The sequence below is a fragment of the Poromitra crassiceps genome, assembly GCF_964638095.1.
Source record: "Poromitra crassiceps genome assembly, chromosome: 1".
Lineage (NCBI taxonomy): Eukaryota > Metazoa > Chordata > Actinopteri > Beryciformes > Melamphaidae > Poromitra > Poromitra crassiceps.
This window is the reverse complement of record NC_139623.1, coordinates 43,543,463-43,569,474: the sequence shown is the minus strand read 5'-3', so window position 1 is coordinate 43,569,474 and position 26,012 is coordinate 43,543,463. Positions and strand designations below refer to the sequence as shown.

The following is a 26,012-nucleotide window of genomic DNA, read 5'->3' as shown; positions in this document are numbered from 1 at the left end:
TGAGAGCAAAAGTAAGAGGCTAGATCTATGAAGAACTTTGTGATTTTGAAACAATTGAAAAAGAAGCAGTTTACAATGGTTACTAGTTATCTGGCACATTTTACCACAAATTAGACAGCCTAGGTAATTCATGGGAAATAGGCTACTGGTGTATTGTGTAGAGTGGCAGGAACATAGAGAGGGACAACTTCTCTCTTTGACCTCACCAACTGGTGGATAATTTATTTCCACAAAACAAAAACGTTACAGTAGTGATTTATTACCTCAGTAAACACTTTCCTTGAGTTTAGGGTGTCGCTCACCAGTTTCAAGTATTCAATGGCCACATGACCATATTAACTGCTAATTTAATATTAAATGCTGACAAAATAATTTAAAAAATCATGTTAATAGGCTACTAAAAGGCAATTTTAATGATTAAAATTGTAATCTAGAGATAAATATGACCTATTGTGTTAATTTAAACCAGGGGTTATCAAAGTTTTGATGGCTGAAGGCCAATTTAGGGAACAGTAGGCTAATGACTAGATAACAATGATCCATCGCCAATCATGTTAAAAATTGACATTTTTTTCAATGGAGTTTGGTGTACCGGTACATAAAAACGTTACTGACTTCTCTGCAAAAACGTTTTGAGTTAGTTACTGCACTTACTTACCAGATAGTTTTACTGTACTTTTAACTATTCAAAACAACTGGGATGGATAACCCGCTGAATGGGGTCCGGTAAACAAGGACGGTAGCAAAAGACGGTAGCAAAAGCAGCAAGCAGACGCCGCCTCTCGTTCGCCACCTCTGGGGCCGCTTCAGTTGCAGGCGGCTGGGTCCTGGGAAAACCACGGCACGGGCAGAGGGAGAACATCTACTCTGTGATCTACTCTGTCACACACAGGCAGCACTTTGCACAACGTGCGCACAACGACAGGCTTTTGTGGTGCCGCAAATGCTCTGTTATCGAGTTTCTTGCCAGTATTATTATTTGACTTTGTGGCCAAAATCGGGGACATTTTCGGGGACAGCTCCAGCCGGGGACAGAGCACCGAAATCGGGGACTGTCCCCGAAAATCGGGGACGTCTGGTCACCCTAGATTAACAGGATTTTCTTGGCTTCGGCACCTAAACCCACCCCTAACCCTAAAGTTTAAAGATAGAATACAGTTGAGCTTTTTGAACTTAAAGCAAGACTAAACCCCCCAGATTTCTGGCAAAACGGTATTCTACTTGATTTGAAAACTCAAACTATACTCCCTTGTACCCTGACAGAATTCCTAGCCCATAAACTAACATAACTTGGCCAATAAGTATGTAACATACAAAATAAAACAAACAGTAATGTCTTCATTTGATGAAGAATGCAGAGGACATGTAACTGTTTCGTTAAACTTGCATTCCAGGAAAATTGTATTTACTGCGCTGCTCTAAATAACGTAACTGGTGCATGCCTCAGACAGCCTGTTCGTCCTGGAACCCACTCGCTTTGCGCCAGAACACAATCGATTTGGGGGTGGAACACGCCAGGATTGGCCAACGCCAACGCCAGTGCCCAGAACTGTCAAATCAAATCATCGACAGAGACGCTATGACACGCCTCCCAACAAGGGGCGTTTCTACGGGTGGGCCTGGGTAGGCACAGGCCCACCCACTTCTTGCCCTGGCCCACCCCAAATTTTTTTTTTTTTTTTTTTTAATTGTTGTTTTCTAGAGGCAAACTTGCTGCTGCCTTGCTAGCTAATGGCTTTGTAGCTTAAAAACGCAGGGCACATCATCTCCAGAGTTTAATGCATGACAACTTCATGACATCTAGGAATTTTGCACGATTCGCACGAAAAATTTCGTCATACAATTGCCCCACCAATTGTATCCAGGCCCACCCATAATTGAATTTCTGCCTACGCCCCTGCTCCCAACCCCCTTTTTTCTTTTTTTTGCATGACAGTGTATCAACGTGGCTATATTATAAATATACCGGTAGCCATGTTATAAACAACTAACCAACGCTGATGGGTCCGTATGGAAACGGTTTTGCCCGAAATGGTTAAAAGTTATATCAATTTGGTCATTCAGTGGCGTTTTAGTGCCATGTAACATAACTAGCTGCTAACATTAGCCACAGTAGGTAATTACCCATGATGCATTGCGCTCTTAAAGGGCTCGCGCTAAAAATGGGTCCATTGGAGTGAATGGAGATGTTGCAACTCTCCTGGCGTGAACTACAGTAATAATCAAATGAAAAAAACATTTTTCACATGAGTGGGGACTGGGGAAGGGGGGAGATTGTAGAATATTCTAAATTTGGTCTCAAATGTGGAAATTTTGACCAGAATTCTTCACACACCACCCCTAATGCCATATTGGTTAAAAGCTGAAAAAATTGTTTTGGGGTTTAGTCCTGCTTTAACTCTCAGTATATACTGTCTATATCTCCCCCTAATGACCTCCAGTCTCTACTGTCTATATCTCCCCCTAATGACCTCCAGTCTCTACTGTCTGTATCTCCCCCTAATGACCTCCAGTCTCTACTGTCTATATCTCCCCCTAATGACCTCCAGTCTCTACTGTCTGTATCTCCCCCTAATGACCTCCAGTCTCTACTGTCTGTATCTCCCCCTAATGACCTCCAGTCTCTACTGTCTGTATCTCCCCCTAATGACCTCCAGTCTCTACTGTCTGTATCTCCCCCTAATGACCTCCAGTCTCTACTGTCTGTATCTCCCCCTAATGACCTCCAGTCTCTACTGTCTGTATCTCCCCCTAATGACTTGCAGTCCATTCCACAGCTTCATGTAGTCTAAATAAGGTTCTTCTAAAACCTCGAGTGCTATCACATACTGCCCAAATATGGCTCTGAAAAAGAAATACAGCCCTCCAAACTGAAAGGCTTTAGACCATCTGTCAACACTTGATCCTCAGAATGGCATCTTAAAGGATAAGTTCACCTACAAATGAAAATTCAGTGATTATCTACTCACCCCCATGCCGCCGTTCACTTAAAGGATGGCTTTACCCGTAATCAACCCACTTTGTATCATATACATGTATAATCTCTGTAAAATAAGCACATGGCCAGTGTTTTGCCTTCTCTCTCTGTTTACCTCAGGGTGAATTGGCTGCATCCATGCCATTCTCCTGGATGTGCGCATACTTAAAAAATAAAAATAAACAATAAGAGCCGCCCTCGGAGCAGATTTTGCCTCTCCAGCAGAATTCCACAGCTGCGTTGTGACGCGTCAGAACGGAGCGCTTTGCCAGAGGAGGAAATGGGAGATCTCTGTGAGGAAAACACAGAGAGGTAAACACTGCCCATGTGCTTATATTACCAAGATTATTAATGATACAAAGTGGGTTGATTATTGGTAAAGTTATCCTTTAAATTGTTTAGGGGAATAACTTTAAATCGGTTTATCTGGAAAAGTCCACAAATGTTTTGTGGACTAAAAAACTTCACCCAACCTTCCACCGGCATGGGGGTGAGTAGTAGACAATGTACACATTTTCATTTTTGGGTAACCTGAGAGGGAGTCAGCAAACAGGTATGATTGTGACAGGTGTCAGGTGTCAGAGGGCACTCTGTCTCATGCCTTCTGGTCCTGCCCTTCACTGATGGGATTCTGGGCCAAAATATTTGACTGGTACTCTAAGGCCTACAAAATAACCCTTCAGCCGGGGGCAGGACTCGCCATCTTCGGCTGCTCAGAGACCTCTCTGGGCTTCCCCAGAGCTGTGCAACAGTATCTGACATTGGGGACAACTGTCGCCAAAAAACTCATTCTGAAAGAATGTAAGTCCCCCTCTTCACATTCTTTCCAACTGTGGTTGATGGATATGATCTCTGTTATAAGGATGGAGAGGCCCAGATCCCTGAGAACCAACTCACTTAAAATGTTTCTAACTATTTGGGACCCGTTTCTAGCCTACCTTGCACCACATTATAATAATTGTCAATATTATATGTATGCTTTTCTTTGTTTTCCTTTCCTGTGTCTGAGCTTGTTTGTTTGTTTTGTTTGTACATTGTTAAAATTGAAAATAAAATAAAGGAAACACGTATGGTGAGATAAATAAAGCCTAAATATTGTCTCATGACTAGCCTCATCCTTGATTTAACAGATTTTCACATGGAAGACAGAAAGCCGTGACAGAAGAGCTCGGCTGACAAAGCACTCACTGTCAAATATAAAAGTGGAGAGGGGGCACCGTGGCTCAGTGGTAGAGCTGTCGCCTCACAGCTAGAAGGTCCTGGGTTCGATTCCTGCCTGGGACGCTGTGAGCACTGAAGGAGTGCGTGCCCGTCCGCATGTCCTCGAGTGCCCACCGCCCGGGTGGGGCCGTCAAAAGGGCCTTTCTGTGTGGAGTTTGCATGTTCTCCCCGTGCCCCCTGGGGGTTTCCTTCATATAGGAACCCCTCACCAAAACATGCAATATCCTGGTCGCTGAAGTGGTGCCTGTTCGGAGGGAGGGGAACTCGTTGGAATAGCGACGATCACGTGCTATGTCCTACCGGTGAAGCTTCCCCTGTCAGGTGAAAAGAAGCGGCTGGCTACTGCCCATGTCTCGGAGGAAGCATGGAGCCAGTTTCGGCTATCGACAGAGGGTGGAGCAGCAACCAGGATAAATAAATTAAAATGAGCACTAATTGGGGATAAAAATGGGATAAAAAAAATCTGGGGGGAAATATTTAGAAAAAGAAAAGTAAAGAAAATATATATATATATAAAAGGAGAATGAGAGACCAGGGTAAGTTCAATATTTGTGGCATGCCTCTGAAACTCTGAAACAGAAACTGCCTCACTCGATGCATCCCTAAGGGCTTCGACATCAAATAGAATTTGGCCCTGAAACTGCTCATCAAAATGTCACAATGTATATTGAAGAAAAATAATATGACATTATTAATGTGATCTTGAAACCCCTTCTTGTGAAGGCATGTTACTGTGTGAATTGTGCCACTATTCCCAAAAGTGGACTGCATGTACCTCTGCATCTATCTAATTTATATCTATAACAAAAAAATATATAAAAGTGATGTCATGAGGGCGCGCACGCACGCACACACACTGATGATGTCATCATCAATAAGGAGGCATTGTGACATCACTGATGCAATAGCATTTCGTGAGCAACACATACACACAAGGAGGCATTGACATCATTGATGCAATAACATTTAGTGAGCAACACACGCACGCGTGCCAATAGGGCAGGCGAGGCCACGCAGCAGCCGAGCTATGGGTGAGGCCACGCAGCGGCCGCGCCTAGGCATCGAGCGCGAGATGCCTAGTAACCCAAATGGGTGTGGAGCAGTAAGGGACAGTCCGATATTTACGCGGGGTGGGGTAAAATATGATATAATCTTTTTTTTAATCAACTGGCCTCTCTGACATTTATATTATTTTCTCTCTGCCCTCCCCTGCACATGTAAAAAATGATCTGCCCTTTCCCCAGCCACAAGTTCACCCTTTTATAATTTTATACACAACTTAGTTTGTTTGAAATAAAACAGCAAAATTAACTTTTTATCAACCGACCGTCATATCTGATATGATACACAGTGGTGAGAGCCATTGGATTGAAATTGTAGGCTACTCCTCATATGCGTACCTGTACCTGCACTGATACAATCACACACACAATTAACTAAACCCCATCACATAATGCATTCTCAACATTAACATTCAAATTGGCCCTAAAACATAACTAATAACAAAACTAAACTAGAGGGCACGTGGTAGAGTGCATACCTCCGCCAACCTGTCTACCAAGTTTTGTGGCATTACATGAATCCATTTAGGTGTCTTTTTGTGACTAGCCACACCCATTGTCACCCCCCTTTTCCAGTGGGCATGGAAAGTGACTCTAGTTGTAAGTTGGCCCTACTTTTCTACAAAGTTTTATTAAAATTTATTCATAACTTTTTGAGGTATCCTACAAACAGGGCGAAAATATGACCTCCTGGCCAACTCCAATCAGGAACATATTATGTTGTTCTCCACTATATTTCTCTCAGGAAAACCAGAGATCATAACGGAATGGGGGGAGGGGGCAGGGGGTATTCCAGTGTATGAGCCACAGCTGAGAAAAGAAGCGGATAGTTTGCTTTTGCTTTTGCACGGCCTGAAGGAGTTTACAGGAAATTTGGGTCACAATGACCACAAGCTTGATCCTCCACCACGAGTCCTTCTACATCCCACTGAGGTTACAGTCTAATGCATGGGACAGGGGGCAATTAAGTCTGTTTTCATGTGTGCCGAGTACAGAGTTCCTTTTTTGCATTGGGTCTGAAAAAAGTAATTCGATAACAGTCAATGATATTTCATCTATGAAGTGCTTTCCAAAAAAAGTTATTTTACATTATGATGGGCAGTTATGATGATGGGATAGAAAATAAATAGAGTCCGCACACTGCATTAAAGTCAGCTCCCAGGTCAGTTTATTTAACGTTTCGACTACAAAGTCTTCATCAGAAAATGTTATGATGATGGGCCATGGTACTTCTTCTCTGGGGAAGGTAACAAAATAATCAAAATGGCCATAATGGATGAGATATTACAAGATAGCCCAACAAATGTATTGGAAATGTAAAACAGAAAATCCCTGCAGTTTGGGTCGCAACTCATATTATACAACAGGTAGTTCCGGCCGAGCAATTTGATTGGACAAGAGGGATCCTACGAGTGCCGTTATTTCATGATAATGCACTGGCGCTTCACTGTGTGTAGATCACTCCGCTTCACAGCTGCCCTAATCAACAAAACGCTTCACAGCTGTAGAGTAGACAGTAGTAAAGTAGACAGCCTGCAGTTAATTAGGCTGATTATGCTACATTTTCAGCAAAGCAGAAAGCTGAGGGGACTATTTTTGTTGGCGGAGGAATAAATACAGAAATCATATATTTTCTCAGCTTTTTGTCATTTTTTTAATCAGCTTTGTTTAATAGAACTGTTGTATAAAAGTAATATCACACTCGAGGTCGTGCTGTTGTTGTCTAATATTGGCACTGCTGTGATTATCTTCGGCACTCGGCCTGCGGCCTGGTGCCTGCGACCGAATCACAGCAGTGCCAATATTAGCCAACAACCGCACTCCCTCTCATGTGATATTGCTTAATTTACGTTCTTGTGATCTTAGTGTCTTAAATGTCGCAGCCGACACAACTTCCTTTGTTGTTTTTCACATCACTTAAATTAAAATTAAAATCCAAATGATACACATACCATTTATTTTAAATCTATTCTTTTAAACAAGCAAACAGTAAACATATTGCCCCCCACCAGTGATGTAGTTCCACCTAGTGATGCAGAGTGTACTTGAAATATGAGTGAAATTGTAGAAGCATTTTCATATGGGACAATGAAAGGACAGCTTGACCATATATTTATGTTCATTAGCGGGTGTTCGGGGCAAAAAGCTATCTAAAATTGCCCTTGGAATTTGGATGGCGGGGGATTTTCTCTATTTGCAAAGCGCGACACGAAAAATGCCAGCTAGGCATCCCTACCTGGCCTGCACCTGTAGCCTGTAGTTTAGAGCCGCAGCACCGTCTTTTGGTGAGTCAGCCCATTGAGATATATGGGTGGTTTTACCCCACTTGCGCGCCAGCCGTTTAACATTTTGTGGGCGTTCCCAGACATGCGGACTGTCTCTATGGAGCGTTTTTAATATGAAAACCACCTGCTGAGTCACAACTAGAAAGAGATGCAAATGAAATAGAAACAGTCGCTGCAGGGCCTAAAAAAAGCTGTCAGTCTACTATTGTGGGTTGGAGGATGGACTGACATGTACAGTAGGCTACCTATAGTACTGTCGGTCTAAATCTTATTTGAAAAGTTTTTGCCAAGTTCATTACATAACATGCCATATAATAAACAGTGTTGTTGAGATGATAGGTTGATGATTTTTAACTGTGATTGTTTATGAACTTTTATAAATAAAATATGGTTGGATAAAAGTCATTGAATATGTCATGCAACATAGAAGAACTCGGGTATTTCCAAACATTTGATAAAAGCCATGGAAATGATCCAAAATACCCCTGAAACATATTTCATAGCAGCAAAAAAAGCCCTTGTTTAAAAAAGTGAAAATAAAAATAAAATAACGCCCACAATAGACGCTGGTTAGCTGGCTCAGCCTGGATGGGGTAAAAACCCCCATTCTATCCATTCAGCAAAGTTAGAATTTAGCTGATAGCCCAGCCCAGGCAGACACGATCGGGGATTTAACCACCGCAGTAAACGCACATCTGAGCAGACGTCTTGTGTTCTGCTCTAGAACCCCCAAACCTGTAGTTTAGAGCCGCAGCACAGTATTTTGGTGAGTCAGCCCATGAGATATATCGGCGGTTTTACCCCACTCGCGCGCCAGCCGTTTAACATTTTGTGGGTGTTCCCAGACATGCGGACTGTCTCTATGCGGGGCCATTCTAAAAGTTGGGGGAAATCCTATCATCGGACTGCTTTTACAATAAATAGCACAATGACACAAGATCAGCTGATTTTAAACCCCTTTCTCTAGAATAACGGCTTTGGGGAGAGATCTAGATTAAGTTTCTTAAGTAGAACCACATCGTCTTTAAGAGACTGGGACTGATTGTGTCAATGATCTATTTGAGGTATTTAGTGGGGCAACATATAGATAGCAGATCTATTAGAAAAATGTGAGGATGTCAAAGATATGGTGTGAACACAGCTGATTTCTGAAACATGAATAAAAGTGGGTTTCCAGGAGTCAGAGTACTAGTGTTAACATGCATTCAGCTCACCAGTTCAACTTAGAAGAAGAAGAAGAAGAAGAAGAAGAAGAAGAAGAAGAAGAAGAAGAAGAAGAAGAAGAAGAAGAAGAAGAAGAAGAAGAAGAAGAAGAAGAAGAAGAAGAAGAAGAAGAAGAAGAAGAAGAAGAAGAAGAAGAAGAAGAAGAAGAAGAAGAAGAAGAAGAAGAAGAAGAAGAAGAAGAAGAAGAAGAAGAAGAAGAATGCTCCTACACACAAACGTTACCTCTGGCAAGTCGCTAATGAATTTGGTCTGGGAAAATGTGGACAAGGAGGTATTGATCTAATATTAGAATGCACACAATTAATTTGCAGGATATAAATTGTGTATCGAAATATTGGTCTTAGGGAGTGCAGTGTTGCCTGAAGCATAGACACTGCATGAAATAGGCCACGCCCATCACGGGGGAAAGCTCTCCATTCATGTCCATACACCAGTGACATTTTCCTTGAATTAAACATAGCTAAAAGCTGTTGTGTGGTGGGCTGCGCAGACAACAAAGAACAAATGTAAAAAATCACCAATTAAAGTTTTGTTGTACTTCCGAGCAAAACAAGGAAGCCATTGAGAATTGGCGAGAAGAAAAATTTGGATCTAGCCGTCAAGGAAGTAAGTTGGAGTGTTCATCTTCCGTATATATGATCTTTGTGTGCAACACGTGACATAGGAGAACGCCAGGATTGGGGGGGGGAGTTTGTGTTTTCCCCCGTTTTGGGCGTGGTTTCTGAATGATGACGCGCTCCGCAGTGTCTCTATGGCAGACCTGGAAGGCTTTCCGTCCGCTGGGAGACGACATGCAGGTGACAGAGCGCCGGTCCACTAGGTCCAAGGCCTGCAGCGCACACGGCCCAAAGACAAACCTCAGCCTGGAAGACATGAGAAAGAACTACCAATGTAAGAGGGCAGGAAGAGACACAGATACATTCACAGTACACCATGTATCATGAGGGGAGGGAGAGACACAAAGCAAGCAAGTGGGAGTTCAATGAAAAATCCATTCTCAAATAGCGTTACTCTTACACTGTTGTATATCAATTTGATTGCATTTCAATGTTCAGTGCATCCCAGGAGTACCATCTCTACCATCATCAGTAACATCTCCGTGCATTACGGCGAATTGCAGAGTGGCGTCTGGTAATACATTTTACGTACCTCTGTATAATCAAGAACCGTTCAATTAATATGTGATTTTTTTCATAGTGAGACAACGGCATGCACGTGTAACGTTAGCAGAGGCAGACAGCAGTGCGCTCTGCTCTCCGTCACCAAGCTTTCCATCATGATTTCCTCCACTTCAGTCTGAATATCAGGCTGGGATGTTTTCTCTTTACCTCACATTTATTCAGAGAACGGAGTTAATTTCCCTCGTTTGAGGGTTTGACTGGCATCTGGCCATGTTTTAATCACTTCAATTAATTGAACGTCCTCTTCACCACACATGCGTAATATCGCATTTTCTTTTGCCGACTTTCTGAAAATTAGATTAAAAGTTGCGATACCTTTGGATGGAAACCCAGCTAATGACACTGCTAACCATGAAGCCAAAAGAAAGGTACAGCATGGTATGAACAGTAAGTATGAGCAGCAACCCTGCAAACTAAACTACTACTCTAATAGCCAAAAGGTGGAGGAGACGCCTCTTGACTAACAGACAGGATGCGGTCATGTTGACCCACGAGTAGCAGCCCTCCGCTGAAACCACTGTGGCAGGAAACGCCTCAATAAAGACGAGTAGAGTAGAGCCATGAGGACATTGTGTCTGTACTGTGCCACTTGTAAAAAGGGCATGGTAGTCCACTGTGGTTTCTGCACTTAACACCCACTCAGATTCAGTGACGTGCAGGCCTTTTTTATTTGGATCACAACAACACGAACACTGGTAGATGGTCTTCGAATCAGGGCACAATTCAAATAGGTTTTTATGACTGCAAGCTAAATATGTCATCGGTGGGATAGTTTTCTGCAACACTGCTGATAAATAGTTTTGACGTGGGGTGGGTTCATTAAAGGGGGTATACTTACGCAATAAGCAGGTCATCAGGGACTGCAAGAGAAGGAAAGAAAAGAAAATTACTTTCTTGAAATGTGTGTTCATGTATTTGGCAAGATTACAATAAATCCAGAGACAAGAGTAATGAAACTTGAATTAGCAATTTCCTGTCCAAACCTCTTAGGGTCAGCTAACCAGACTTTACCTGAGTGAAGAGATTCAGAGTTCACAGTATAACAGAAGAAACACTCATAAAACAGCTGCCTTAGGGAAGTAGCCTAACGAAATATGACAAAAGAAAACACCAATCAAATGCTTTCTGCCTGATTAATTAAACGTGTGCTTAGGGTCTGTTTAGATGAAGACACACATTCATATCCAGATGTGTCTGCTATGCAAACACATTGACAACCTTTACTCTCCGTATACATTCAGGCGGTGTCTCATCATAGACGCGTAGTCAATGGGTCAGCGTGGAGGAAATCCTCCCGTTTTCCCCTACGGCCACACACACACACACACACAAGTTACCGGATGTAACGTGACCAACTGTATCTACTATCTATATGGGGGGGGAGTATTGTTTTTGGCTTTGCTTCAGATTAAATGTTTATGAGCCACTGGAGTAGACATGAGTGCTTGTACACGATCTTCCCAACACTCTCAGATGTACTGTACCTACTACCTAGTGAGCCCTAATGGTTAGAATGAGATGAGAGATGAGATTAACTTTATTGTCCCCGAGGGGAAAATTGTCTTGGGCATATAGTGCCATACACAGCCACATATCGCAAGTACATAGAGGTTTTGACACGATACATACAACAGACAGAAAAACAAGACCAGGAGACCTGGTTCTGCCAGACCCAGAAGGAACAAATTCCTAGTAGGCAACACACCTACAAACCACTTTATAAGTTAAAAGTATAAATCATTTTAGGCATTTTGTGTGTGTGTAGCATTTTGTGTATAGGGGTATTTGGTTGTAGATTTGTGTAAAGGCTAGACCAGCAAACCTTCCAGTCTGATTACATTCACCTGTCCCTTGTCAGTCAGTGCACAGAATATGGGCAGAAGGGCTTTGAATCCAGCATTTCATAAGTTTAGGTAATTTACTATGCTGCTTGTGTAGTAATAAACCTCTGAAATAAGTTATGTAGAACAACAAAATTGCCTAAAAGTAATCCAGCGGACAACAGCAATAAATTTTAAATGAATTTAATGCAATCAACTACAAAAAAGCCATGTTACTGTATAAATAAAACTTATGTTAACTTAGTAGCCCGCTTTCGGGACTCTCCTGGCTGCCGTAGAGGCCTAAATTAAACCAAAAAAACTAAGATGGCGCCGGGGCTAAGAGCAATAGCCTACATCCGTGATGTAGCCTAAACTTAAAAAATAAATAAATATCAGCAACCTCCTGGGTCTAGAGCTCAAAAGACCCTCTATTGCCCTCTAATGTACTGTAGTTAATGACCACATTTAGACATGTCTTTCTTTTAACTATTCCATAAATAAATAAGTATGATCTAATATGATCTAATGGCCAATAATGAACCAAACTAGGCACCACAATTACAACAAGTACAGATCCTGTACAGTTACACGGCACATGTTTAAACCAGTTGAATTAAAGGTAATTCAATGTTTGTTAGTGTCCCCATTCACTGCTGGTTCAAATGGTAGCAAGTCCAGACCTGCTCTGTTGCCCCTGGTGGTTGAAATCTGAAGCGTTCCTGAATGGCTAGGGAGGAAAAGAGGGACAGACAGACTGACCGACAGACCGACCGACAGACAAAGCCTCCTGTAGGCCGACCCCCTGGGTCTGGCAAACATACAGAAACATACAGTGTAGTCCCTTGCTAACATGCACACTAAACTTCCACTGGGAAGTTGTGCAAGCGGTGTAGTATAAAAATAAAGACAGCGAATGTAATTGGTTCAACACTTCATCCTAATTGCTCGTAAGCATATTGCACAAGTCATCATGGGTTTATTGCACAACCCTCATTGAAATTTCTTCCCATATGATAATGTAAAAGAATAAGATGATAAAGTAAATACAATTTTAGGGGGTATAGGCCCCTCCTCAAGAGCAGTGGGGTACTCAACTAAATAAAATCAGTAACTCAATATAAAAACAAGAGTAAGAATAAAAAAAATTAAGAGAATAAAATAACCATAAAAAAGTGAAAAGAAACCAACCTGCCTATGACCTGATTTTTAAAAGAGGTTACAGCAGCAGTGAGCAGCCTCCTACGACTGAGTCCTTACCCGCTCTTCTTGTGGGGAACACCCTCCTAGGGGAAGGGGCAGTACCGGCTGTTTGTTCAGCAGTAACACAGAAGTGGGTAGGAAAGAGAGCTTGAAGCGATTGCTCTTACATCTATACGCTAGACAGAAGTCCGAGGGCAGCAGATCATAGTCACAGAATAAAAGGTGAGATGGGTCATTCAGGATTTTGAGTGCTAGGCTGATGACCTTTTTCTCAAAGATTGTTTGGAGAGGCGCAAAGTCTCTCTTGCCAATCACTTTCATTGCTGTATTTACAGTTTTTTCAAGTCTCGTTTTGAGCTGTACGGGAAGTGTACCGTACCATGCTGCCATGCCATACCTAATGAGGCTTTCTAGCACGGCATTATAAAAGGTCTCCATGATCTTGGTGCTGACACCATACAGTCTGAGCCTTCTAAGAAAGTGGAGCCTCTGGCCCAGTCAATACAATGGGAGTTGATGCCCTACGGTTACGGGTTCAAATCTGCAGGTTGTTTGTTTGACGGCCTTAAGCAAGTCACTAAACTCCCAGCTGCTCCCCTGAAGCTACCCACTGTCAATACAAGACATCTGTATTGATTATTGTGTACACGCTAGGTGTGGAATCAGTACAGAGTACAGACTGCTAAATTGTGTACATGCTATGTGTGGAATCAGTACAGAGTACAGACTGCTGTATTGTGTACACGCTAGGTGTGGAATCAGTACAGAGCACAGACAGCTGTATTGTGTACAGGCTAGGTGTGGAATCAGTACAGAGTACAGACTGCTGTATTGTATAGACGCTAGGTGTGGAATCAGTACAGAGTACAGACTGCTGTATTGTGTACATGCTAGGTGTGGAATCAGTACAGAGTACAGACTGCTGTATTGTGTACACGCTATGTGTGGAATCAGTACAGAGTACAGACAGCTGTATTGTGTACACGCTAGGTGTGGAATCAGTACAGACTGCTGTATTGTGTACACGCTATGTGTGGAATCAGTACAGGCTGCTGTATTGTGTACATGCTATGTGTGGAATCAGTACAGAGTACAGACTGCTGTATTGTGTACATGCTAGGTGTGGAATCAGTACAGACTGCTGTATTGTGTACATGCTATGTGTGGAATCAGTACAGAGTACAGACTGCTGTATTGTGTACATGCTAGGTGTGGAATCAGTGCAGACTGCTGTATTGTGTACATGCTAGGTGTGGAATCAGTACAGACTGCTGTATTGTGTACATGCTATGTGTGGAATCAGTACAGAGTACAGACTGCTGTATTGTGTACACGCTAGGTGTGGAATCAGTACAGAGTACAGACGCGAGGCAGTAACACACTGGACAAATGTTACTCAAACATCCGACATGGCTACAAAGCCGTCCCTCGCCCCCCTTTCGGCAAATCGGACCACGCCTCCATCCTACTTGTACCCAGGTACAAACAAAAACTAAAAAGACAACCCCCAGCATTCCGAACCGCCCACTGCTGGTCAGACCAATCAGACGACATCCTGAGGGACTGCTTTGACCAAGTGGTGTGGGAGGAGTTCAAAGCTGCAGGAGACCTGGGCGAGTATGCAGATACGGTGTCATGCTTCATAAAGAAGTGCACCGACGACATAGTCCCCACAAAAAAAGTCAAAATAATGCCGAACCAAAAGCCTTGGGTCAACAGCGACGTCAGGGCTGCCCTTCACGCCAGGACCACCGCCTTCAGCTCTGGCACAACTGACCAATACAAGCAGGCACAATATGCCCTCCGGACCGCTATAAAAATAGCACGCAGAGATTATGGAAGGCAGCTGGAGTCAAAACTGGACACTAACAACCCCAGACACCTGTGGAGAGGGCTCCATGCTGCCACAGACTTCAAAGAGGTGAAACGACAGAACCCCAGCACGTCACCCACCCTACCGGACGAACTCAACGCGTTCTACGCTAGGTTCGACCCCTCTGCCAGAGCGCCTCCCCTCCTCCCCCCCCCCTCTCCCACCCCTCTCCCCCTCTCCTCCCCCCCATCACCCCCCCCTCCCTCCTCCCCCCCACCACCCCTCCCCTCCCCACCCCCCCTCCTCTCCTCCCCCCCCACCTCTCCCCCCCCCATCACCCCTCTCCTCCCCTCCTCCCCCCCCTGCCACCTCTCCCCCCCCATCACCTCTCCCCCTCGCCGCCCCCCCCACCACCCCTCCTCCTCCCCCCCCCCCCAATCACCTCCCCTCCCCCCTTCCTCCCCCCCACCCCCCTTCCTCCCCCCCACCCCCCGATCACCTCCCCTCCCCCCTTCCTCCCCCCCACCCCTCAGCACCCGCACCCCCCCCCATTCCCACCTAACCACCAACCCCACCCACCCTCCACCCCCCACAGACCGCCCCCTCACCATCACTGAGGATGAAGTGTGCCGGTCGTTCCTGCGTATCAACCCACGCAAGGCGGCCGGCCCGGACGGCATCCCTGGGCGGGTCCTCAAGGCCTGCGCCCACCAGCTGGCAGCCGTGTACACAGACATCTTCAACCAGTCCCTCTCCCTCCGACGAGTTCCCTCCTGCTTCAAGGCAGCAACAATCATCCCCATTCCCAAACAGAAAAACGTGACCAGCCTCAATGACTGGCGCCCTATAGCCCTCACACCAATAGCCAGCAAGTGCCTTGAAAAGCTGGTCATATCAAAGATCCGTCCCACACTCCCCCCGGACCACGACCCGCTGCAGTTTGCATACCGCCCCAACAGGAGCACAGCGGATGCAGTGGCACACGTGCTCCACACCGCCCTGTCCCACCTGGAGGGGAAGGACACCTATGTGAGAATGCTGTTCGTGGACTACAGCTCAGCATTCAACACCATAGTACCCTCCAGGCTGGTAAGCAAACTCAGGGACCTGGGACTAAACACAGCGATGTGCGACTGGATCCTGGACTTCCTGACAGACCGCCGCCAGGTGGTGAGGGTGGGCAACCTCACCTCCTCCCCGCTGACCATCAGCATAGGAGCACCCCAGGGGTGCGTCTCCAGCCCCTTCTGGTACGACCTCTACACCCACGACTGCGTGGCGACTCAAACTTCAAACACCATCGTGAAGTTTGCAGACGACACAGCAGTCGTGGGGCTGATCTCGGGGGGCGACGAGACGGCCTACAGAGAGGAGGTGAGGGTCCTGGAACAATGGTGCCAGGACAACCACCTCTCTCTGAACGTCTCCAAGACCAAGGAGATCATTGTGGACTACAGGAGAGGGGGGGGCACACACCCCCCAATCACCATCAACGGCACAGTGGTGGAAAGGGTGGACAGCTTCAAGTACCTGGGAGTCAACATCCACCAGGACCTGACCTGGGCCGGCCACACCGCCACTGTTGTCAAAAAGGCCCAACAGCGAATACACGGACTCAGGCGCCTGAAGAAGTTTGGGCTAAGGAAAGAAATCCTCAGGGACTTCTACAGAGGCACCATTGAAAGCCTGCTGACTGGCTGCTTCACCGCCTGGTACGGGAACTGTACCACCATGGACCGCAGGGCGCTACGGAGGGTGAGGCGCGCGGCCCAGCACGTAACAGGAGACGAGTTGCCAGAACTGCACGAACTGTATAACCAGCGGTGCCTCAGGAGGTCCCTGAAGATCATCAAAGACACAAACCATCCCCACAACAGCCTGTTCTCCCGGCTACCCTCAGGGAGGAGATACAGGGTTCCAAAAACACGCACAAATCGCTTGAGGAACAGTTTCTTCCCGCAGGCCACGAGACTCCTAAATATGCACAAATAGTGCAGTAGTCGTGCCGTACTGCAGCTGCTACTATTACGGATGCCTAACGTTTAATTGTAAATTTAAGTGTATGTTTAATAAGGTGCCTAACGTTTAATTGTAAATTTAAGTGTATGTTTAATAAGGTACATGCTATTTGCACATGTATGTATAAAACGTCGAATTTGGAATGTCTGAACACGTCTAACGTATGCACATGACATGTGCACCTATGTGCAATGAATATGCCACTGTCGTATAAGCCACCGACTTGTCTTATTGCTTATAAGATGCCTATTTCTTATTGCCTTATTGCTGTCTTATTGCTTATTGATGCCTATTTCTTATTGCCTATTACTTATTGCTGTTGCCTATTTGTACTATGTCGTAAACGGAGTCCACTGCACAAGAATTTCACACGTGGTACTTGTACCATGGAGTGACAATAAAAATCTTGAATCTTGAATCTTGAATCTTGAATCTTGAGACCGCTGTATTGTGTACATGCTATGTGTGGAATCAGTACAGACTGCTGTATTGTGTACACGCTATGTGTGGAATCAGTACAGAGTACAGACTTCTGTATTGTGTACACGCTAGGTGTGGAATCAGTACAGAGTACAGACTGCTGTATTGTGTACACGCTAGGTGTGAGTGGAATCAGTACAGAGTACAGACTGCTGTATTGTGTACACACTAGGTGTGGAATCAGTACAGAGTACAGACTGCTGTATTGTGTACACGCTAGGTGTGGAATCAGTACAGACTGCTGTATTGTGTACACGCTAGGCGTGGAATCAGTACAGAGTACAGACTGCTGTATTGTGTACATGCTAGGTGTGGAATCAGTACAGAGTACAGACTGCTGTATTGTGTACACGCTAGGTGTGGAATCAGACTGCTGTATTGTGTACACGCTAGGTGTGGAATCAGACTGCTGTATTGTGTACACGCTAGGTGAGGAATCAGACTGCTGTATTGTGTACACGCTAGGTGAGGAATCAGACTGCTGTATTGTGTACACGCTAGGTGAGGAATCAGACTGCTGTATTGTGTACACGCTAGGTGTGGAATCAGACTGCTGTATTGTGTACTACACGCTAGGTGAGGAATCAGACTGCTGTATTGTGTACACGCTAGGTGTGGAATCAGACTGCTGTATTGTGTACACGGCTTCACACTAGGTGTGGAATCAGACTGCTGTATTGTGTACAAGCTAGGTGTGGAATCAGACTGCTGTATTGTGTACACGGCTTCACACTAGGTGTGGAATCAGACTGCTGTATTGTGTACAAGCTAGGTGAGGAATCAGACTGCTGTATTGTGTACAAGCTAGGTGAGGAATCAGACTGCTGTATTGTGTACACGCTAGGTGAGGAATCAGACTGCTGTATTGTGTACACGCTAGGTGAGGAATCAGACTGCTGTATTGTGTACACGCTAGGTGTGGAATCAGACCGCTGTATTGTGTACACGCTACGTGTGGAATCAGTACAGACTGCTGTATTGTGTACAAGCTAGGTGAGGAATCAGACTGCTGTATTGTGTACACGCTAGGTGAGGAATCAGACTGCTGTATTGTGTACACGCTAGGTGAGGAATCAGACTGCTGTATTGTGTACACGCTAGGTGTGGAATCAGACCGCTGTATTGTGTACACGCTAGGTGTGGAATCAGTACAGACTGCTGTATTGTGTACACGCTAGGTGTGGAATCAGACTGCTGTATTGTGTACACGCTAGGTGTGGAATCAGTACAGACTGCTGTATTGTGTACACGCTAGGTGTGGAATCAGACCGCTGTATTGTGTACATGCTAGGTGTGGAATCAGACTGCTGTATTGTATACATGCTAGGTGTGGAATCAGACTGCTGTATTGTGTACAAGCTAGGTGAGGAATCAGACTGCTGTATTGTGTACAAGCTAGGTGAGGAATCAGACTGCTGTATTGTGTACACGCTAGGTGAGGAATCAGACTGCTGTATTGTGTACACGCTAGGTGTGGAATCATACTGCTGTATTGTATACATGCTAGGTGTGGAATCAGACCGCTGTATTGTGTACACGCTAGGTGAGGAATCAGACTGCTGTATTGTGTACACGCTAGGTGTGGAATCAGTACAGACTGCTGTATTGTGTACACGCTAGGCGTGGAATCAGTACAGAGTACAGACTGCTGTATTGTGTACATGCTAGGTGTGGAATCAGTACAGAGTACAGACTGCTGTATTGTGTACACGCTAGGTGTGGAATCAGACTGCTGTATTGTGTACACGCTAGGTGTGGAATCAGACTGCTGTATTGTGTACACGCTAGGTGAGGAATCAGACTGCTGTATTGTGTACACGCTAGGTGAGGAATCAGACTGCTGTATTGTGTACACGCTAGGTGAGGAATCAGACTGCTGTATTGTGTACACGCTAGGTGTGGAATCAGACTGCTGTATTGTGTACACGCTAGGTGTGGAATCAGACTGCTGTATTGTGTACACGGCTTCACACTAGGTGTGGAATCAGACTGCTGTATTGTGTACAAGCTAGGTGGAATCAGACTGCTGTATTGTGTACACGGCTTCACACTAGGTGTGGAATCAGACTGCTGTATTGTGTACAAGCTAGGTGAGGAATCAGACTGCTGTATTGTGTACAAGCTAGGTGAGGAATCAGACTGCTGTATTGTGTACACGCTAGGTGAGGAATCAGACTGCTGTATTGTGTACACGCTAGGTGAGGAATCAGACTGCTGTATTGTGTACACGCTAGGTGTGGAATCAGTACAGACTGCTGTATTGTGTACACGCTAGGTGTGGAATCAGACCGCTGTATTGTGTACATGCTAGGTGTGGAATCAGACTGCTGTATTGTATACATGCTAGGTGTGGAATCAGACTGCTGTATTGTGTACAAGCTAGGTGAGGAATCAGACTGCTGTATTGTGTACAAGCTAGGTGAGGAATCAGACTGCTGTATTGTGTACACGCTAGGTGAGGAATCAGACTGCTGTATTGTGTACACGCTAGGTGTGGAATCATACTGCTGTATTGTATACATGCTAGGTGTGGAATCAGACCGCTGTATTGTGTACACGCTAGGTGAGGAATCAGACTGCTGTATTGTGTACACGCTAGGTGTGGAATCAGACTGCTGTATTGTGTACAAGCTAGGTGAGGAATCAGACTGCTGTATTGTGTACACGCTAGGTGAGGAATCAGACTGCTGTATTGTGTACACGCTAGGTGAGGAATCAGACTGCTGTATTGTGTACACGCTAGGTGTGGAATCATACTGCTGTATTGTATACATGCTAGGTGTGGAATCAGACCGCTGTATTGTGTACACGCTAGGTGTGGAATCAGTACAGACTGCTGTATTGTGTACACGCTAGGTGTGGAATCAGACCGCTGTATTGTGTACATGCTAGGTGTGGAATCAGACTGCTGTATTGTATACATGCTAGGTGTGGAATCAGACTGCTGTATTGTGTACAAGCTAGGTGAGGAATGAGACTGCTGTATTGTGTACAAGCTAGGTGAGGAATCAGACTGCTGTATTGTGTACACGCTAGGTGAGGAATCAGACTGCTGTATTGTGTACACGCTAGGTGTGGAATCATACTGCTGTATTGTATACATGCTAGGTGTGGAATCAGACCGCTGTATTGTGTACACGCTAGGTGAGGAATCAGACTGCTGTATTGTGTACACGCTAGGTGTGGAATCAGACTGCTGTATTGTGTACAAGCTAGGTGAGGAATCAGACTGCTGTATTGTGTACACGCTAGGTGAGGAATCAGACTGCTGTATTGTGTACACGCTAGGTGTGGAATCAGACCGCTGTATTGTGTACATGCTAGGTGTGGAATCAGACTGCTGTATTGTATACATGCTAGGTGTGGAATCAGACTGCTGTATTGTGTACAAGCTAGGTGAGGAATCAGACTGCTGTATTGTGTACAAGCTAGGTGAGGAATCAGACTGCTGTATTGTGTACACGCTAGGTGAGGAATCAGACTGCTGTATTGTGTACACGCTAGGTGAGGAATCAGACTGCTGTATTGTGTACACGCTAGGTGTGGAATCAGTACAGACTGCTGTATTGTGTACACGCTAGGCGTGGAATCAGTACAGAGTACAGACTGCTGTATTGTGTACATGCTAGGTGTGGAATCAGTACAGAGTACAGACTGCTGTATTGTGTACACGCTAGGTGTGGAATCAGACCGCTGTATTGTGTACACGCTAGGTGTGGAATCAGACTGCTGTATTGTGTACACGCTAGGTGAGGAATCAGACTGCTGTATTGTGTACACGCTAGGTGTGGAATCAGTACAGACTGCTGTATTGTGTACACGCTAGGCGTGGAATCAGTACAGAGTACAGACTGCTGTATTGTGTACATGCTAGGTGTGGAATCAGTACAGAGTACAGACTGCTGTATTGTGTACACGCTAGGTGTGGAATCAGACCGCTGTATTGTGTACACGCTAGGTGAGGAATCAGACTGCTGTATTGTGTACACGCTAGGTGTGGAATCAGACTGCTGTATTGTGTACACGCTAGGTGTGGAATCAGACTGCTGTATTGTGTACACGCTAGGTGAGGAATCAGACTGCTGTATTGTGTACACGCTAGGTGTGGAATCAGACTGCTGTATTGTGTACACGCTAGGTCTGGAATCAGACTGCTGTATTGTGTACACGCTAGGTGAGGAATCAGACTGCTGTATTGTATACACGCTAGGTGAGGAATCAGACTGCTGTATTGTGTACACGCTAGGTCTGGAATCAGACTGCTGTATTGTGTACACGCTAGGTGTGGAATCAGACTGCTGTATTGTGTACACGCTAGGTGAGGAATCAGACTGCTGTATTGTGTACACGGCTTCACGCTAGGTCTGGAATCAGACTGCTGTATTGTGTACACGCTAGGTGAGGAATCAGACTGCTGTATTGTGTACACGGCTTCACGCTAGGTGTGGAATCAGACTGCTGTATTGTGTACATGCTAGGTGTGGAATCAGAAACCAGCTCTTACCCAAAGCCACTGCTGTAAATGGGAGTGTGTTCTTCTATTTGATAGGTTAAGATTACCCACTTTAGGGCATCAACGCCACTGAACAATATTTATAGATGTTCACTTGAGGAATAGCAAGCACTATTGGGATTTCAATAATGAAAAGAAACATTTTGTTCCCTGTATAATGGATTAATTACACAATTACGTCCCATCTAAAGTAAGTTTTTAGTGAAATAACAGCTCCCCTAGATTGTTTTGCTGCTGTCTGACACATCTGATCTGACATTACCTGCCTTGTCATGGCATGACAGCAAAACAGTGGTGCACATCCCAGTGATGAATATAAGCCGTATACAGCCACTGACAGCGACAGGCATCAACATGTTGGTGTCTTCAAAGTACCACCAATCGTTCAGCTTTGTAAAATAAACTTGTCTATGCTCAGTTCGTCCTATGACAAGAGTCCACAAAGGCCAGGCAGTAGCCAGACAAGCTACCCCGGCAGAACTGTGGGGCAGCAGCGACATCTACGGCCCAAATGTCAAACTACATCACAATACACCCGAAGAGGAAACGTTACTTTTATCGGTAAGTTATGTTAACTTCGCTATTATGCATAGTCACACACCAGTTGCATTTCTATTGTTGGGTGGGGAGTCAACCTGTCCTTCCTAACCCAGGACAACGTCAGTTATTGAACGAAGTTTTGACAGTTTGGGTAATAACCATTGACAGTACATAACGCACCAGGGGCGTAGTGGAACATGCAACAGCTAACTTAATGCTCGTAATGCTACATTAATTTGACCATTCCGCTTTTCTCGTCTTACTTTGGGATGTTTCGTGGTATGTTTTCTGGATATCTTGGAAAAGCTGCTCAGCTACTGCAGGCAAAAATGAACGCATCTCTCAGTTGTTTCAGGAAGTCGTTGATTTGCGGCGGCTTCTTCTTCTTCTTCTTCTTCTTCTTCTTCTTCTACTAGTGTTTTATGGCGGTTGGCAAACAACGTATGGCGCATTACCGCCACCTTCTGAAATGGAGTGTGGATCAGAATGGATTTCTAAAACACAGGCGGCTTCTTCTTCTTCTGTTTGGTTTTACGGCGGTTGGTAAACACGTTGTCGCTAGTCTAGTTATCGCGAGTCTTTCGCGACGCTATGAAATTCCTGGAACCCGCCGTTTCTATTGGCCACTCGTCTGACGTCACATATGACGTCACGATCGCAGGCCGCGTAAGCCTATATAAGAGCACCTCCTTGCGGCCCAGCTATTTCTTGTAGCTGACTCTTTGAGCGCTTGAAAGTGACGATGGAAGAAGCACACGCCAAGGGAATTGATGACACCCCTGCCTCCACAGCCGTGTCCACCACACCCCAATCTACCATGACACCAACCGCCTGGCCCCTCCAGAGTCTGAAGACATTCAGTGACTACACGGTGCAGGAGGAGAGCATAGGCACAGCACCCACATCCAGCTCCCTGTCTGAGACCCCAGTGACGCCCCCGTCTGTGGGACTGCCTCAAGGCCCAACAATTAAGGAAATCCGCCGTGCAAAACAGAGCGAGGTAGCCAGAAGAACCATGGCCAGAATGAGCCATGCAGACAAGCAGTCCCCCGCAAGAAAAATGCTCGTCTTCAACGAGCGAACGAACGAACAGTGACGCTGTGGGATCAGCTGTGGAAATGAGAGCCAAACATTTGAGGAGAGCAGCAGCAGCACAGCACAGCTCTTCAGCTGCAGCCTAGAGGAGAGAACATGCACCACCAGTCCTCGCCTCCAACATCTTCACTTTAGCATTGTCTGCATCAATAAAATCTTTACATTGACTTACTATCTTGAATCTTGAAATCTTGAATCTTGAATCTACTGTCGTTTGCATTTGTATTTTTTGTATCTGTACAGTGTATAGCCTACTGGGGACAGCAGAGTGACAGTGATCACAATGTCCAGTGTACTGATGTCAAATGATGCAGGGGTTTTTATGCTGAGCACATGTCTGTTATATGTGTGTATATTTGATTGTTTTTCAATAAAGATTTAAAAAAAACTGAGGCACAGCACCTGGCCAGTGATTTATGATATAATTGATGGATGATGTCACAATGTAACAACAGCTGTCCTGAAGTGAGATCAGGCAGATTTATTCTTCCAACTGCTCAGTGCTTGAGCTTGCCTTGAGTAATGGCCAACTTGTTGGTAATGTGAATGCAATGCTAGAGTGTCTATAGATCAGTGGGCCTCAAACTTCTTTTTGGCTTCAGTAGGCTACCCCCTTTCCCTGATTTCTGAATCCCAATCACTTTATCCCTTGCACACCTGACGGTTGGTAGGCCTACTGTAGCCTACTTGACATAGGCCTAGTCACTGATGTAAAATAATGAAAGTAAAAGTCCTTGAGTCAGAGGTACGGCTTACTTGAATATTATTTCATGTGATTTAAGGTCTCATGAGAGGAAGAGCTGTAACATGCATCAAGGGTGCATGAGTTCTTCAAAGAGGAAGAGATTGATACAGCATTTTAGGTGGTGCTATGACACACAGAGAGCTGACATACTAGATATGTGCTGATACAGAGTTGTACTGTACATTAAGCTGTGGTACAGAGATGACATGTGTGATGACAGTTACTTTGTTGACATGGCAGGACATCAGGACAGTTTGTGATCAATTAGGATTCCTGTGGTTGGACATGTGAGATCAAATGGAGAGTTGAAAAAGTGTGAATGTTAAGGAGAGATGTGTTTATAAAAGTATATGTGTATGTATTTAGATTGGGTAATTAATGTAATACATGTAAATGTAAAATGATTATGTCCATTAGCTGGAAAGTGAACTAGGTCGTAAAAATGATCTAATGTTCTTTGATTACTGCTGACCTCTTCTGGTTGTAAGCTGCTAGTGCAAGTCTGCCTAAAAATGCATCTGCCCCTTAACAACCATTTCCTTATCAAGGACCCATCATTTAATCTATGGATGCGCCACAGAACCCTCATTTGATGAGATTTTGTTTCTTTAGCCCAAATCTGAGATTTCTTTAAATCGTTATATAGTTGGAAATGAACACTATAAATTGAATTCATCTGTTTGCTGGGGACCCCCTAGTACCCCCCCAACCCCACATGGAGAACCACTGCCTTAACACACTGAGTGCAGGAATGTCTGTGGTTTGACTGGTAAAAAAAGAAAAGAGAAAGACCATAGCTTTTCTGTGTAGATTGTCTGAATGGCATGCCTCAAGTAAAAAGTTAGTAAATACAAGCAATACTTAAGTCTATATGTAAAGAAAAAGCAACACATAAGGAAGAAGACTTTAGAATGTTTATTCAGTGTTAATACAATAAATATACAAAACTCAAACGACTCAACATGCGAATGAAGGAGAAACCAGAGTGCATCTGTAAAGGACAAGGAAATTCAGAGCAATAGCCGACCATCTGTACATTCGACAAAATATACAAATATCCCTGTGTTTTTTAAATAATTAAAAAAAAATCATTGTCAGAGATGAGTACAAGAAAATTTCATGTATTTCATATCATTTTCCAGTTATATTTGCGGCGGCTTCTTCTTCTGTTTTGTTTTATGGCGGTTGGCATCCAACATGTTGCATTACCGCCTCCTTCTGGGCTAATCCACTCAATGTTTCCCTACTTCATTACAGTCTTGTTATTACTCGAGTTTCTCTCAAAAAACTGACCAATAGTTTATTTCCCTCCACTGCTCCCACACATCCCATTATATTCTTCACACTGGTCTCTATCTGTCCCAGTCTCTGCAGTCCAGTCATCATTGTCATTGCTCATAGTTTTCAATATCGGAGTATATAAAACACATTTTTATTTTATTTTTTATTGACATTGCAATTCCAATACAAAACTGTATGTGTATGTATGTGTATATATACGTGAATGTATGTATGTGTGTGTGTGTGTGTGTGTGTGTGTGTGTGTGTGTGTGTGTGTGTGTGTGTGTGTGTGTGTGTACTGTATACGTGTATATGTATATATGTATTTCACTATATTGTACTATATTTGTGAGAAAAAAACTCTTTCTTGAATAAGAAAAATTATATATATATACACATACATACATATATACACATATACATATATATATATACACATATACACATATATATACACACACACAGATATACATATACACACACACACACACACACACACACACATGTATATGTATGTATGTATATATATATATATATATATATGTTTAATATTA

The 26,012-nt window shown here is 44.4% G+C and overlaps 1 protein-coding gene across 1 annotated transcript in view; it reads right to left on the bottom strand.

The window, feature by feature from the left end:
* The window catches only part of zswim7 (zinc finger, SWIM-type containing 7), a 40,672-nt gene extending 17,952 nt beyond the window's left edge, over positions 1 to 22,720 (bottom strand). The window contains exons 1-3 of the mRNA XM_083644528.1: positions 22,601 to 22,720; positions 10,788 to 10,809; positions 9,529 to 9,631 (exon numbers count right to left, since the gene is read on the bottom strand). Coding sequence (XP_083500654.1) covers positions 9,529 to 9,631; positions 10,788 to 10,809; positions 22,601 to 22,676 — 201 coding nt within the window. The 5' untranslated portion in view covers positions 22,677 to 22,720. The remainder of the gene's footprint in view (positions 1 to 9,528; positions 9,632 to 10,787; positions 10,810 to 22,600) is intronic.
* Positions 22,721 to 26,012: the final 3,292 nt, after the last annotated feature.